At 37.1% G+C, this 17,797-nt stretch overlaps 1 protein-coding gene and 1 non-coding gene across 2 annotated transcripts in view; one reads left to right on the forward strand and one right to left on the reverse strand.

The window, feature by feature from the left end:
• Positions 1-1,925: 1,925 nt before the first annotated feature.
• TRNAR-UCU (transfer RNA arginine (anticodon UCU)) lies at positions 1,926-1,998 on the reverse strand. The gene has a single exon. It is a non-coding gene; the product is annotated as a tRNA-Arg (tRNA).
• Positions 1,999-2,823: 825 nt separating this feature from the next.
• The window catches only part of l(2)37Cb (lethal (2) 37Cb), a 36,445-nt gene continuing 21,471 nt past the window's right edge, over positions 2,824-17,797 (forward strand). The window contains exons 1-6 of the mRNA XM_069822466.1: positions 2,824-2,978; positions 3,636-3,929; positions 8,679-8,859; positions 8,948-9,074; positions 12,216-12,440; positions 15,758-15,877. Of these exons, the coding sequence (XP_069678567.1) occupies positions 3,647-3,929; positions 8,679-8,859; positions 8,948-9,074; positions 12,216-12,440; positions 15,758-15,877 (936 nt within the window). The 5' untranslated portion in view covers positions 2,824-2,978; positions 3,636-3,646. The remainder of the gene's footprint in view (positions 2,979-3,635; positions 3,930-8,678; positions 8,860-8,947; positions 9,075-12,215; positions 12,441-15,757; positions 15,878-17,797) is intronic.

The following is a 17,797-nucleotide window of genomic DNA, read 5'->3' on the forward strand; positions in this document are numbered from 1 at the left end:
ATATAGATGTGGCTGTCTCAGGTGAAACGGGATTGGTTGGCGGATCGGCCAATCCGGGGCCGGGAATTGTCATCGCTCGTAAGCTCCGCCCCTCCCGGGATTACTGCGTGAAGTTTGGCGGGCGGCGAGCCCTGTTCCGCCGGTTGGAATCGGTTGCCGTCCTCGGTCCGTGATCTTCATGACCTTGATTGTAAGAGGGCCTGAGTTGGTCTAAGGCCGGTGTCCATGCCTGACTGAGCTGGAGTCCACTGTCTCTGTTAAAGTTGTTTTTCTCCAGCTTGATCTCTATGGCCTCCTTGATTGTACGATCCCAGTAGTGGCTTGATTTGTTAATGACCTTGGTGTGGTCAAACATCGGACATCACTTCCCTTAAGATGGCTGCAGAGATAGAAGTCGAAAGCTTGGAGCATTCCAAAATCTTAACTCGGCTGATATCCCGCGAAAACATATTAGCGAACCAACGCCGAGAAAGCCTCAAATCATACAAATTTCTAGTTTGTCTCTTACTCAATTGTTTAATTTAAATTTCAAAATTGTATTGAATTTTATTTTGAATAAGACAGTTTGACATGTTTTTTTTTTTAGATAATATTGTTAAAAAATGTAAAATCGTATTGAAGACAACAATGTATTCCGACAAATGTTATAATAAACCATATACATTTTATGCAATAAACGAAAAAAATAAATAGCAGCAAAAAAAAAAAAGACGAACTTTACACAAATGAAACCGATACGTTACCCTTTGCTATTGTATATAAAAAAGTACAATTTTTTTCTTGATTGAAATTAAAATATTTTTATCAAAATTGTGTATGTCCATTTGTTCGTATCTACGTCATATTAACAAGTATGTAAATTACATGACTCACTTTGAGGGAGGAACATAGGTTAAGAGTGTTTGAGAATAAGGTGCTTAGGAAAATATTTGGGGCTAAGAGGGATGAAGTTACAGGAGAATGGAGAAAGTTACACAACACAGAACTGCACGCATTGTATTCTTCACCTGACATAATTAGGAACATTAAATCCAGACGTTTGAGATGGGCAGGGCATGTAGCACGTATGGGCGAATCCAGAAATGCATATAGAGTGTTAGTTAGGAGGCCGGAGGGAAAAAGACCTTTAGGGAGACCGAGAGGTAGATGGTAAGATGATATTAAAATGGATTTGAGGGAGGCGAGATATGATGATAGAGACTGGATTAATCTTGCTCAGGATAGGGACCAATGGCGGGCTTATGTAAGGGCGGCAATGAGCCTCCGGGTTCCTTAAAATCGAGTAAGTATGTAAATTACATGTAGTATAAGTAGGATAAGAAGGTAAATATGATAAATAGTTCATTTCAGTGGAAATAAGGAGTACGCCACCTTATAAGGTTTTCCCTGAAAAAAAAAAAATCTTGCTCTTCCCGCAAGCAAAAAGCGAAATGCCGCCACTGACCAAGACAGTTTACCGCCGGCGAAACCAAGTTTACAGTAATTTTTTTTTTCGTAGTCTTTACACGCATAAATAATTTGTGTAGCAGGTAATATAAATTCCTTAAAATAATCGGTAGTATTTTATTGTCGAATTTAATTATTAATTACTAAGAATACAAACATATGCAGCCAACGATTTTTTTGCTTTCTCTCTATCTTAAAAAATTTCGGATATGTAACCATAATTTGGTACCTTACGTATTTCTTATCCAGAAACTCTGATTTGAGATGTAATTCGTTCACAATACTATATAATACAAATATGAACTAATGTCAAAAGTCTTGTTATATGTAATTTTACACCTTCTAAATTACTTTGTATAGTTGAATTTATTTCAAGGGTTTATTAGCTTTTAATATTATTATAGCCTACTCAAATTATTTCATTCTCCATAAAGCTCAACATATAAACGCGCTTTTTGTATCACAGACCAATGATAAAACGTCCCTTGTGGGAATCGAACCCACGACCTTTGGATTAGAAGTCCAACGCGCTTTCCTCTGCGCCAAAGGGACGATACAGTTTTGCTTTCATTTTGTATTGATATGATGCTGTGTAGGCTACATACGTAGAATCTATAAAGTTCAAAATAATACGTGTTCTAATTCTTAAAACTGTGTTCACATTACAGACGTCCAAGTAACCTATTAGTGCTGCATGAATATGTTCACTACATTTAGTTATTTCGTAAAGAAAAAGTATCAAGAATACTTATTCAAATAATGCTCATAAAACTAGCAGTAGGTTCGGGCATAAGAGCTTTATTCCTAGTCGTTAAAACAATAGCTTTTCTTTTCTTTCAACTGTTTAAAATAGTTCTATAGTATTACGTCCCTTCCACAAGATCACATAGCGCTGATACCATTCCGGTGTTGGAAGTTTGTTAATTTCAGTAGTTCTCTTTCACAATATAGGGTTTATGCATAAAAAACGGGACATGAATATTATTTAACTCTGCGAAGCCCAATATAATTTATTAATTTATATATACGTAAATCGTTTCGATGACATTCATTATATACCGGTACGGTACCTTTACTAAGATGTTGGAATAAAGTTTATTTAAATCGTAACCCGTAATGACCAATATTTTTGTCTCTCGTATTTACAACGCTAAAGGACTATGACAATAAGACGTTATTAAGAAATGTCTTACGGAGACCATAATATATTATATATTACAGTATTTCGTATTTGTAAACGGTTTGCAGTGTCATCTAACGAACCTTTGGTAAACTGAACCATGTAACTGGGATCAAAGAAGCAGTGTCAGTGATAAATTTGTGATTGTTAGGAACTGTGCGAGAAATTATTTTGTCTGTTGCCAGCACTGTTAATATTCGAAGAACAAAAGAAGATCTGAAGGTTGTGACGTTCATCGTTCGTTCTGTTGTAATTTGTTACCGTACGAATATTTTGTGTGTTATGTTTATATTACGTCACATATAACAGAAACTTATAATCTGATTGGACTTATTAATATAATCATAACTCGGTAAGTTATAAAAAAGTAGAAATTCAATCCCTGAATGTTCTAGTTCTATAGTGAAGATTGGGATAAAATAACCAAATTTATGTCAACATTTTAATGTATTTATGAGCTGCAGATTCCGTAATTACATTTTGGTTCTATAATCTATCTAGATAATAGTAGCATTTATTCCTTTGGTAAACCAGGTAAGCATTTTCATTGATATTTAGCAATACAGAATAGATCAAGCATTATCAGACCTCTGTAACCTTTTCACAAATTTCTGCCTACCCTCGGAACTACCATAAACCGTGATCTATTGGATAAATTTCAGAACGCGGATTCCTTCCTTTCCCTGTTACTTCAGAATTCCAACCTTGTGCACACAAAATAAATTGTCACTGAAAAGTGCCTTTTCGTAAGCATGATGATGCTCATTTGGCATACGCAGAAAAATCTGCTCTTTTTGGTATTTGAAGATATAATAGTTAGTGAGGAATCCGTATAGTGAAATTTTACCATTACGTGGTGCTTACACGTATTCAAAATCCATTCTTAGAAGAAGCTTGTTTTTCATATATTTGTCATAGAATTTGCTTTCTTAATTTCATTACATAGTTGCAGCGTTTTGCCTGTTATTACGAAGTATTTTAATGTCACTTTTACAATTTTTTATTACAGGTAAATAAATAATGGGCCGTCATCGTGATGAGGATTCGAGGGGTGAATCGAGACATTCTTCAAGGCATGATCGGTCTGAACACAGAAGAAGTCATGACAAGTCAAAGTCGAGCAATCATAAAGACAGACATTCCAAGTCTCATAAGAGGAGCAGATATAAGTCAGAGTCAGATTCGGATGATAATGCGGAGAAGCAAAGGCTGCGAGACATAAAAGAAAGAGATGAGTTTGCCGACAGGCTTAAGCAGAGGGACAAGGACAAGACGAGGAACGTTGCCCAACCTTCTGGCTCAGGTGAGTTACCCAGCTATTTTTTTGTGGGATGTGCTAAAAGTGTAAAAGTGTAGGTGTTCCTTTTAAAAAATTATCACAATTCTGATGATAGTCGTGAAAAATTTTAGTTCCAGTGATTTTGGAAATTAAAATTATTGAATTTGTAAGGATTTTTTTGTGGAGATGGATTTTAACAGTTAAGGATTAACAGTACTTGCTATTTGGGAAAAGGAAATTGTACCAGAATAATGGAAGGAGTCCATAATTGTACCTATTTTTAAGAAGGGGGACAAAACCAACTGTGGTAACTTTCGAGGAATATCACTTTTGTTCACGTTGTACAAAATTTTGTCCAATATTCTTTTGAGAAGATTAACTCCGTACGTAGATGAAATTACTGGGGATCATCAGTGTGATTTTAGGCGTAATAGATCGACTATTGATCAGATTTTTTGTATTCGACAGATAATGGAGAAAAAATGGGAGTATAAGGGTACAGTACATCAGTTATTCATAGATTTCAAAAAGGCATATGACTCGGTTAAGAGGGAAGTATTATATTATATTCTTATTGAATTTGGTATTCCCAAGAAACTAGTTCGATTAATTAAAAATGTGTCTCGGTGAAACTTACAGCAGAGTCCGTATAGGTCAGTTTCTGTCAGATGCTTTTCCAATTCACTGCGGGCTAAAGCAGGGAGATGCACTATCACCTTTACTTTTTAACTTCGCTTTAGAATATGCCATTAGGAAAGTTCAGGATAACAGACAGGGTTTGGAATTGAACAGGTTACATCAGCTTCTTGTCTATGCAGATGACGTGAATATGTTAGGAGAAAATCCACAAACGATTAGGGAAAACACGGAAATTCTAGTTGAAGCAAGTAAAGCGATCGGTTTGGAAGTAAATCCCGAAAAGACGAAGTATATGATTATGTCTCGTGACGAGAATATTGTACGAAATGGAAATATAAAAATTGGAGATTTATCCTTCGAAGAGGTGGAAAAATTCAAATACCTAGGAGTAATAGTAACAAATATAAATGATATTCGAAAGGAAATTAAACACAGAATAAATATGGGAAATGCCTGTTATTATTCGGTTGAGAAGCTTTTATCATCCAGTCTGCTGTCCAAAAATCTGAAAGTTATGATTTATAAAACAGTTATATTACCGGTTGTTCTGTATGGTTGTCAAACTTGAACTCTCACTTCGAGAGAGGAACAGAGATTAAGGGTTTTTGAGAATAAGGTTCTTAGGAAAATATTTGGAGCTAAAAAGGATGACGTTACAGGAGAAAGGAGAAAGTTACACAACACAGAACTGCACGCATTGTATTCTTCACCTGACATAATTAGGAACATTAAATCCAGACGTTTGAGATGGTCAGGGCATGTAGCACGTATGGGCGAATCCAGAAATGCATATAGAGTGTTAGTTGGGAGACTGGAGGGAAAAAGACCTTTGGGGAGGTCGAGACGTAGATGGGAGGATAATATTAAAATGGATTTGAGGGAGGTGGGATATGATGACAGAGACTGGATTAATCTTGCACAGGATAGGGACCGATGGCGGGCTTATGTGAGGGCGGCAATGAACCTTCGGGTTCCTTAAAAGTCATTTGTAAGTAAGTAAGTAAGGATTTTATAGGGAAATATTTAAAGAAAAGAAAATTGTTCGGAAATGTGTTAAATTACGTGTGAAATCAGAGGTGCGTGGTAATGGAAGTGCAAACATTGTGGTTCCTAGTGAAGTAAAGGAATATAGGGATATAAAACACATGATACGATGTAATGTGAAGAAGACAAAACTTTTATTAAAGCAGTAACTACTGAAAAATAGTGAAGAGGCGCACTTCCGAACAGGAGCAGTGGCATTTCCCCTAAGGTTAGAGCACAGTTTAGGTGTGTGTGTATTAATCGAAAATTAGGGGTTAGAAAATATTGAGAATAGGACCCATATTTATATGACATTTTTTTCGATTAATACACGCACACCTGAACTGGGCTGTAACCTTAGGGGATATGCCGCTGCCCCTGTTCGGAAGCGCGCCCTAGTGAACTACAACAAATAATGAAATAAGCACTCAGTTCCCATAACTGCCTGAGTCCTACAACTGTGTACTTCATACATGATTATGTTATAAGATGTATTTGCAGAGAAACGAAATATAGTATAATATACAGTACCTGCATTTGTTCCCTAACTGTAACCTACAGAATTTGTTCAGTAAAAATTAATTAAAACAAGGAAAACATGAAATACATCGAAACTATAAAAATTAATTAAAGCAATTCCCACTTAATATATTCACTCATTCATTTAGTTTTCTGCTTTCGTCTATGTTTCCTCATATGATCCATATTCTTATCTGGCCGCCTCTGCTTCATTCTCCACTTGACACTCTATTTTCTAGCATCCACAGCTCCACTCACTATCTGCAGAAATGAAAATTTCAATATTATGTAAACTCAAGCACAACAATTGAGGACTGTTTTTGCAAAACTTGCTAACTGAAAAAACTAAATTTTACAGGAGAGACAAAAACCTGAATGAAGACAAATAGGTTATAGGTGCAACCATCACACTTTGACACACTATACTTACTTACTTGTTGGCTTTTAAGGAACCCGGAGGTTCATTGCCGCCCTCACATAAGCCCACCATCGGTCTCTATCCTGAGCAAGATTAATCCAGTCTCTACCATCATATCCCACCTCCCTCAAATCCATTTTAATATCCTCCCATCTACGTCTCGGCCTCCCCAAAGGTCTTTTTCCCTGCGGCCTCCCAACTAAAACTCTATATGCATTTCTGGATTCGCCCATATGTACTACATGCCCTGCCCATCTCAAACGTCTGGATTTAATGTTCCTAATTATGTCAGGTGAAGTATGCAATGCGTGCAGCTCTGTGTTGCGTAACTTTCTCCATTCTCCTGTAACTTCATCTCTTTTAGCCCCAAATATTTTCCTAAGAACCTTATTCTCAAAAACTCTCAATCTCTGTTCCTCTCTCAAAGTGAGAGTCCAAGTTTCACAGGCATACAGAACAACCGGTAATATAACTTTGACACACTACAATGAAGAGAAATAATTCAATTTTACTAAGATAACTTTAACATCGTGTAGAGGCCTGCTTTATGTTAACAAATCCCCCAAATCTCAATTTTGCAAATTTTGCAGTTAGTAACTTTTGCGAAAACGGTCCTCAATTAAACTTCAAATAAAAAATGACAATCAGTAAATAAACCCATAGCAACCGAAGTACCAACACGCGAAACGAAAACACTACCAACTTATGCAGCAATCCAGTGTAATAATTTTTTATCTTCATCATCATCATTCGATCCTGTTTTATGCCTCGTGGTTTGTTACAATCTCAGTCAGTTTTTTATTCAATTTCATATTATTCTTTATTTGCTTGAAGGTACTGGACTACAAGAGGCCTCGTCAATGTAATAATATAAAAAACAATGTGTCAATATTTAAAATATTAAAAGAGTAAAAAAATAATAAAATTTAACTAAAATACTACATCATTTTCAAAAAATTCATTCATATTATAAAAGGGATTATTTTGTAGGCATCTCTTAAATTATGTTTCATTAAGTGCCTTTATATTTGTTCATATCTTATTATATACTTTTACTGCAGTAATTACATAGCTTGATTGTGTTTTTTGCAACCTGACAAATGGTACGTTTAATTGATTATTATTGTCCGCACCTGTGGAGTAACGGTCAGCGCGTCTGGCCGCGAAACCAGGTGGCCCGGGTTCGAATCCCGGTCGGGGCAAGTTACCTGGTTGAGGTTTTTTCCGGGCTTTTCCCGCAACCCAATACGAGCAAATGCTGGGTAACTTTCGGTGTTGGACCCCAGACTCATTTCACCGGCATTATCACCTTCATTTCATTCAGACGCTAAATAACCTAGATGTTGATACAGCGTCGTAAAATAACCCAATAAAATGAAAAATAAAAAAAAATTGATCATTATTTCTGGTTTCATAGCGATGCAGATCTACTATACTTGTATAATTAGTAATATTCTTGTTTACGTACATTAAAAGTTCAAAAATATATAGATTGTAGACTGTCATAATCTTTTCATTTTTGAAAAGAGATCTACATGATAATCTGGGTGATGACATTGTTATAATACGAACTGTCTTTTTCTGCAGTAACAGAATGTTTGAAAGGTCAGAACTATTTCCATATAAAAGTAATTCATATCTAATAACACTTTCAAATAGTGCATAGTGAACTTGTTTTAAATAATGTTTGGGAATCTTGTACATGATACGTCTCAAGAGATATATTACTCTAGAAATTCTTTTACATCCATAACTGACATGGCTGTTCCACCTTAGTTTAGGATCCAGATACATACCCAACATCTTTACGGATTCATTTATCACATTATTTTGGGTTTGTTTCAAACTTAGAGTTAACACATGAGTTTTTTTCATCATTAACAATAAATCCATTAATTGAAAACCACTTTCCTATTTCAGCAAATACAGCTTGCTTCATGAAATCTAACTCAGCAGTATTATTATGTGTGATAACAAAAGTTGTATCATCAGCATACATTATAGTTTTAGCCGATACATTGTATGGCAAGTCATTTATCATAATAAGAAACAAGAATGGACCAAGAATAGAGCCCTGAGGAACACCACATTTAATTGGAGATACAGCACTTAAAACTTCCCAAATTTCTCTGTCCTTTAGATTTGTATAGTACAAGCTGTAATTGTATTTTCAGATAAACGATCGTATGAAGAGGCAGCCAAACGACTGAAATTAGAAGCAGAGGATCGAGCAAAAATTATTCCAAAATTGCGAGTAGAATCAAGGCGGAAATATTTAGAGAAGAGGAAGGAGGATAAAGTAGCAGAGTTAGAAGCAGATATCTTGGATGACGAGTATCTGTTTCAGGAAGTGGAGTGAGTACATGTATCAGTTACTGATAATTAATTTTGTAAGTAAATATACATACAGGAATACTTATATGAACATTTGTTTGTTATGTAGCTTAACAGAAAGGGAGCGTAAAGAACGTGACCACAAGAAGAAGTTGCTTCAGTTGGCAAAGGAGCATGAAAAGGCACGGGAACTTGAGAGAGTTCAGCGTTATCATATGCCAGAAGACTCCAAAAAGGTATGTTTAAGATCATGGTTGTAGAAATTAATTGTATAATAATCAGGGACTTAAAAACAATGGCGAAGCTCTTTAGAGGCTTTTGAGACATAGCCTACCAGGGGCGGCTTTCGAAAGGGGGCTGCGGAGCTGCAGCACCCCCAGACATTTGTGGCTCTTGTCTCGTTTCATGTTGTGAAATACATTTATTATGCAGTCTCTATTTAGCGGCTCGAATTTTTTAAAGAATTTCGCTCTCATTGACAATGGTTAGTGAAGTCACTTCCTCCCTTGTTGCTGCAAGAGCGAAACCAGAGACAAGGGGACTATGGGTGAAGCTACTTCCTCCCCTGGAGCTGCCAGTCTCGTCTCGGATGCTTTGCGCGTTAGTTTTACCCCTCCCCCTGCTGCCCCTTGCCGTTGAATCCAGAGTTTCCAGGTGCTGCAAAATTTGCAGCATTTTGTCAGTAGTGCGCAGTTTTAAACACAGATCTCGCTGCTCAACATTACTGTGCAGTGTTCCATATTGTCTGTATGGCATTAACAAAGCTTGATATGCAGAGTCGGCCTCGGTAGCATAGTCGGATCTGTGAAAATGAAAACCCTAAAAAGCGTCGTAACGTCGAAGGGATTCAGACAAGGGTTGTGGCAGCCAAGGAAGTGCGTGACCTCATTATCACACAAGCTAATACCCGATTCCAGCAGTTCATAGATCATCTGATATTATCTTCTCTTCTGTGTCAAGAAAAATTTGAATGCTACAAAAGCTCACTTCCTGAAAATGACCTAAATGTATATGTGAAGCTTTTTCCAATGTTCGATAAAGGCAAACTCTAAACGGAACTCACTGTGTTGTATCAGAGATAAGAATTCAGAAATATCAGTGACGCAGTCAAGCTCTAGCAGTTTCTTCTATCTGAGAACTTGCAGGCCTCATTTTCAGAAATTGTGAAACTACTACGCATAGTTATCACCATACCAATGACAACTTCCGAATCAGAACGTTGCTTTTCGTGTTTGAAGAGAGTAAAATCCTATCTTAGAAATGCGGTCAGAGAAGAGAGACTGACCTCATATGTTTTCCATTTTAAAGACTATGTTAAACGACATATCGGATTTTAATAAGATGATGATTCAAAAGTTTACAACCTACAAGACAAGGCGCATGGAACTAATCTTTAAATAAGATAAGTTGCATGGTTTATTTCTGTATGCAGCCCCCCTGAATTCAATACCCACGAGCCGCCACTGTAGCCTACCAAAACAATTTAAGTTATTATTCCTAGTAACTGTATGAGTTTGTAATAACGATGTATTGTAACATTTGGTTTCACTCCAGTCCTTGCATATATGTTGTTGTTTTCTAATGCCAGGCGTTTGACAATAAAGTCATTTGACCTCTTGCACTCCAATATTTTTCAAAGATATTATCATGGTCAGCCACTGAAGCACAGATTTTGAGGTGTTCCGAATCCATTTCTTGGTTTGAGTTGCACAATGGGCAGTTAGGGGACTGATATATTCCAATTCTATGCAGGTGTTTGGCCAAACAATCATGGCCTGTTGCCAATCAAAATGCAGCTACAGACAATTTTCGTGGTAAATCGGGAATTAACTGTGGATTATGATGCATAGAGTTCCATTTTTTCCCTTGAGATTGTGTTATCAAATTTTGTTTGTTGAAGTCTAAGTATGTAGATTTAATAAATCTTTTCACAGAGTAATACTTGGGTTGGATAAAAAATTATGGCAACAGTTCGATATTTCTGACATGGCTTTATTCACAGGGGTACAACATTTACGTACCTTCTATATAGTAGCCCCCTTATTTATCACCTTTTGCCAAATGTTTGGAAGGCGTCGTACACCATCAGCACGTCCATCTTTGTTGATGTTCCGTATTGACCGCCCTAAAGCATGGATAAGTTCATCTCTGGTATTGTACCGGGTCCCTCGCAGTGGTTCTTACACTTTGATGAAAAGATCATAATTGCATGGATCATATCGGGTGAGTACGGAGGATGTTCCAGAATCTCCCATTGCCAGCGACGCAAGAGGTCCTTGACAGCAGCAGCAGTATGACTCTTTGCATTATCATGAAGAATGATGGGGTTCTGTACCCCCAAGTGTCGTCGTTTTCTCCTGAGGGCTGGACGAAGGTGGTGCTGCAGGAACCTGCAGTAGTAGTCCGCGTTTACCGTCTGCCTTGGAGGTACAGCGTGGTGCAGTATTACCCCATCAATGTCATACGCCACAATGAACATCACCTTCACAGCACTTCCAACTAGGCCTTCCCGGAACGCTTTAACCCATCGTGCCACTGTGCGATATGGCAACGCTGCATCGCCACATGCTTCACGCAGTCCCTGAAAACATTCTTGTGCACTACGACCTCGTGCCACTTCAATTTTGATCCAGGAACGTTGCTCTAGTTTTGAAAACATGATCTTAGGGTGCTCGCACTATCCCTATGAAAGTCAACGTTCTACACTCTGCAGTAGATTGACAGAGTACTGTCGCCGCTGGCTGCACTAACTCATCTAACAGTCTTTGTTCATGTCCATACAGCTGGCAGCTCTCTAACGCACCATCGTCACGTGACAGCAGTGTTGCCATTACTTTTTATCCAACCTATGTACGTAGATTTAGTAACAGGTCTGTAAGTAGCAGTGCTGCCAGTAAAGGTAAAAGGTAAAGGTATCCCCGTAACATGCCATGAAGGCACTTGGGGGGCATGGAGGTAGAGCCCCATGCTTTCCATGACCTCGGCACTAGAATGAGGTGGTGTGGTCGGCACCATGCTCTGACCGCCTTTTACCCCCGGGAAGGACCCGGTACTCAATTTTATAGGAGGCTGAGTGAACCTCGGGGCCGGTCCTTGCATATATTAAATTCACTGTCGGCAGTCATTCCACTGCAAGAGGCTTGTGGCAGAAGCCTTGTAGTGAGGCGCGATGTCCTTGCTGCACTCACAAGCATGAGGGGAGGAGGAAGTATCGATTTGCTATGACTCAGTAATGGCTAGCCTCAACAGCGATATAATACGCCATATTGTAGTTTATTACTTTCATTCTAGTATAGATGTTTCACACGATCAAGGGGATTTTCTGAAATTTGTGTAAATTGTTTTCCTTCCTAACATTTGTGAATTTTGTTTCTTAGGGACAAGCTGATGAGAAATATGTGGAGGTGGATGAACGTGAGAAGGCACCCCACTATGAACAGCGCAAGTGGGAGGAGGAACAGATGTCTTCAGCCGTATTCAGATTTGGCGCTCGTGATAAGGAGAAGATTCATGAGAAAGACAATGAATATGAATTGGTTCTAGACGACGAAATTGAATTCATTCAGGCTCTGAGGATGCCTGGTTCTAAGTCGGACCAAGAGGTAAGAGATATTATTTGTTCATAAAGAAGATATCTTTCCAGGTTGCTTTTAATGTTAATCTTAAAAAATAACGTTTTGCATATATGTAGATTTTTTTTTTTTAATTTTTATTTTATTGGGTTATTTTACGACGCTGTATCAAGATCTAGGTTATTTAGCGTCTGAATGATATGAAGGTGATAATTCCGGTGAAATGAGTCCGGGGTCCAGCACCGAAAGTTACCCAGCATTTGCTCGTATTGGGTTGAGGGAAAACCCCGGAGAAAACCTCAACCAGATAACTTGCGCCGACCGGGTTTCGAACCCGGGCCACCTGGTTTCACGGCCAAAAGCGCTGACCGTTACTCAGGTTTGGACTGCATATATGTAGAGTAAACCATAAGCAATGTCATTAATTCTGGTGGATGATGCCTTCAGTAAAGAGCAACAAAACAGTCAAATACCATTTTGCTATGTTTTGAATAGTTTTCCCGAAAAACGTGCATTTTAAAACATCATGAATTATGAGATTGTACAATGCTGCAATCAGCAGGAAGTACACATTAAGTTGTGTTGCTCTGAACAACCCCCTTCAGCTGGCTTGTTGAAGATAATATTGTCATGTACATTGCATTTAAACGTGTAAGAAAAAATAATTTTTGTGTTAGAGCACTGGGAATGAACAATGCTCATTTCACATTAAACAAAATCTTGGAAAATTTAAAATAAAACCCTACAACCTAAAATTTTAATTAAATATTCAGAGATAATGAGATAGACTTATTTCAAACTAAATTGAGAAGATTAAGGAATATTTCTGCATTCGCATTTCAGTTGAATATTCTAGAGATCATAAACAAAAATTAAGCTTATTTCACGTTATAAAAAGAAAATTAAAACATTTAAAACTCCAATGGAAAAAATAAAATATGATATGGTTATTTTACGTTAAAGTAATGAACATTTATTCTGCGTTTAATTTCCTCCCGAGTTTAAAATTCCTTTGCAAAACAAAAACTTACATTTGTTTGGATCAAATTTGTGTACATTTAAGAAACAAAATTAAAATATTTTTAATCACTTATTATCATAATACACTGCTCTCTGAAACTGACTGAGCATATTGAGAATTAATTCAATAGCTTTCCCAAAATACGTTATGAAATGTTTCATATAAAATAATTTTTTTCTTGTAAAGGGAGCAAAAGCGAGCAAATTTCTTTTTTTTTAACTTTTTGTGTGAAATATCTCAAAGAATAACCCCTTGAAATTAACGACATTATTTACGGTTCATCCTGTATATTAGAGGGACTTGTTCTAAATGAAATGGAAAAAGTATGCTTGTTTGTAGGTCCCTCTGTCTGTGAGCTGTACTCTTGTTCACAGTTCCAGTACACTTGAACCACAAACTACACGCACATGTCAACAATTTGATCCTCCAAGGTGTACATGCTTTGCTAGTCTTCGTACCAATATAATATTGATAACTTCAACTGGAAAATTTTGGAACTCACTTTATGTTGTAGCTATATTGTGCAATCATGCAGTCCTATGTATATTCTAGGTTGTCTTAATTACTAATCCGCCACTTCTGTAATGGTTTCATCTTTGTAAAGTTGAAACTGACATCTTTCCATAGTGTTTTGCTACATAAAAATATCATATTTATATCACAGTCTACTATATACAGTCACGAAGCTTGGGATGATTTTTTTTTTGCATTTCTCGCGATAGTTGCTAGCCACTTGGAGCGCTGAGAGTTCTAGGAACAATAGACTGCCATTGTGATCTAATACAGGCTGTAAGACAGACCATGTGACTCACGTTTCGACCATATAAATAGTCTGAATGCATAAAGAGTAACATATATTTCTCTCAAATGTAGTGTAATTGCATTAATAAAATTTAAAACAATGATTCAGACATAATTTACTTGAGAGTAATATTATTTTTGGTGTGAAAATTACGTTGTTCGTATGTGTAATACCTGCCTTTATTTAGATTAAATATTGCGAAATTCTTGTACATTCTTTTATGCACGATTCAATGATTTTCAGTTGCACCGCATGGTTATTTAGATATGTTGAAATTATAGGTTATATTTACTATACCAGTTGTCTCTTTCTGTCTAATTTTAGTGGTCTCCAATGCCGTCCCATTACATATGTATGTTATGTCATATGGAAATTATAGGTTATGTTTACTATATTTAACTTATATTCCTATAGTCGCAATTATACATTATAATTAAGCATAATGTCATGTATGATACCCCACACATTCAATTTGTCTGTATTTTAATACTTCAATTGGGTACAGAATTATTGTATTTATCCACTACGTAAGGGACGAAGTAACACAATCGTACATACACTAATTTCATAGGAGTTGTATGAAAAATTTTCTGCCTACGATTAAGGAAGGTAGATGTGCTAAATTAAAATCACAATATAAATTCTTTTTTCTTAAACCTCAAAATAGCTTCCATTCTAAACTTAAAATGTTGACGCGAACAGATTATGTGAACATGTAAAATCCTCTTCGCATTAAAATAACACAGTTTTGTAATTATTTCTGCAACATATTATGCAACAAGAAATAAACGGAACTTATGGACACATTACACTAAATAAAACTTAGCAATGATACGCAATAAAGTTATAATATTTCACTGAGCTCCATACACTGAAATAGAAAACCCGAACAAACATTACGGCCTGGTCTAGATCGAAAAGGCATTGACTGTGCCGTATTTCGCACTGTTGTGAAAAGTTGTGTAAACTGTGAAATGTTCGTTATCGGTTGTAATAACTGTAAATGGTTAAAATACAATAATTTGAGTAATAATATGGGACAAGGAGACGTTTGTAGCACTGTAAATAGTAAGAAAAAGAGGTCAGAGTTATCCTTCTTCTGAAAGATCCAGGAAGGTGAGTTTATAAAATATAATATATGCTTTATGAAAATAATATATAAACCTTATGTATTTCATATTTCAATAGTGGAAGGAAGGTGTTAATTTTTTCAAAAGAACATGATATCGAAAATGCAATACATTTTATCGTCTGCTAGGGAAAGGGTCTGTGATGAGGCGATAGTAGCGATCCTGGTGGTTAGCAACTATCTATGGATGCATATTTAAGTATTGAGCTTCGTGACTGTATATACTAGACTGTGTTTATATGTCTGCTGTTCTGAATTAAAAATCTCATATACTGATGTAGTTAAGTTGAAGAAATACATTTGCTGTAAACATAATCTTAGTAGAATTATTATTATTTCTATAACAGCTAAAGATATGTGTTCATGTTACGAAAAGTTTGTGTTATTTCTTACAGGATGATGAACCTAAATTGTCAGATGCAGAAAGGAAGAAACTCAGTCTTCAGGAAACAAGAAGAAGCTTACCAATTTATCCTTTCAAAAAGGATTTAATTCAGGCAATCAAAGATCACCAGGTTAGTAGTATCTCGGTAATGTGTAGGTTTGTTTTTATTTCTTAATTTAACTCTAAATCTACGTGTATATATGTATTGATATTGATTTTCCAGTGTATTACAATAGTTTCTTCTATGTTCGCCGAGTTAGCTCTGTGGTAGCATGTCTGCCTCCAGACTAGCCGGCCCAGGTTCGATTCCTAGTGGGGTCAGAAATTTTCTTGTAGAATTTCTACCTTGGGACTAGGAGAGATGGCGGTGCACAACTTCTAATCACTAAATTGTGCACCAATATGCCTGGGTTAAATCCCAAATCTCTCCGCAGTGCATATGAAGGGAAGGCATATGTCATTGTTGATAGTGATTCATCAGTCGGATGGGTACGTTAAGCCTGGCGGCCCCCTTGGTGTTATTCGGCAGGAGTAGGCTATGTGCCAACACCGGGTTTCCTCTTCTCCCTTCCTCACCACCATCATCCTCACCCATTCCCTACACTACACTTACACGAACACTTAACATACACTCATCCTAGTAACATACACACATCATGCATAACATGGCCCGCCGAAGTGGTGTGCAATTTGAAAATGGGTCAGTCCTGTCATGGAGACGCACGCACGCACACACACACACACACACACACACACACACACACACACACACACACACACACACACACAGAGTTGCCTCTCACCTCAGCTTGAAAACAAGAAAAACTTTGAATAATTTCAAGGGAAAAATTTGTTCCGGGGCCGGGTATCAATCCCGGGACCTCTGGTTGAGATGGTGTCGGGTGGAATTCCCGGGTAACTCAGTTGGTAGAGCGCTGGTACGTTCAACCAGAGGTCCCGGGATCGATACCCGGCCCCGGAACAAATTTTTCCCTTGAAATTATTCAAATCTGCTTTACAGGGAGCTTTACCTGAAAGACTAGATTTGCATAAGAAAAACTTTATCTTAGTGACCTCTATTTGTCTCTTCTATGTTCGTGTAAGAATCTTTATTTCAAAACCTCAAAAATAGGCTGCCTCCGTGGTCTGTTGGTCAGCATGCTGGCTTCCAGATTGGGAGGTCCCGGGTTCGATTCCCGGGCTCGGATCTCGGTGAATTTTTCTTGAAGAAGAAGAATTCCCTGGGTGTCTAGAGTCTGGAAGTTTGTACGAATGTGATAATAATAATAATAATAATAATAATAATAATGATGATGTATTTTAGCTGGCAGAGTTAAGGCCGTAAGGCCTTCTCTTTCACTCAACCAGCAAAATGTATATACATACTTCCCTTCATATGCACTGTGGAGAGATTTGGGGTTTAACCCAGGCATATTGGTGCACAATTTAGTGATTAGAAGTTGTGCATAGCCATCTCTCCTAGTCCCAAGGTAGAAATTATGAATGTGATTGTGATTGTGAGTGTGCTGGGTTAATATTAATTAACCAATCATCACAAATATAAAAATACATCAGGACTGTCGCTGGGCAGTAACCTGAACACACGTTTCAGCGTCACATTGTTGACAAGTAACTCCATCTGTTAGCACAACCATAAAACATATAATAGATGCTATAGAGTTACCAACAACGAAAAAAAAAAAAAAAACCTCAAAACCATGGAGGGACATTAAAAACCCGGTACTTTATTTTAATACAATCACTTTGATTGCAGCGCAGCTTGTGGAAGTGGACTCAGGCTGGTATTCATAGTCGACACTTTATATCACCACTTTGCAAAGTGACACTTTTGACGAAAGTGGCTCTTTCATATTAGTGGTATTCATAGACGATTGAAGAAGTGCACTTCACAAAGTGTCACTTTACGCCAGCAAAGTGTAGAGTTACAATTTGGTTGGTAATAGAAGTCCCACAATGCCTTTCAAAACAAGTGAACAAACAATAACAAATTAATGACGTATAACCTACAAATTACAATGCTTGTGATTTG

The sequence above is a fragment of the Periplaneta americana genome, chromosome 3, assembly GCF_040183065.1.
Source record: "Periplaneta americana isolate PAMFEO1 chromosome 3, P.americana_PAMFEO1_priV1, whole genome shotgun sequence".
NCBI classification, from domain to species: domain Eukaryota; kingdom Metazoa; phylum Arthropoda; class Insecta; order Blattodea; family Blattidae; genus Periplaneta; species Periplaneta americana.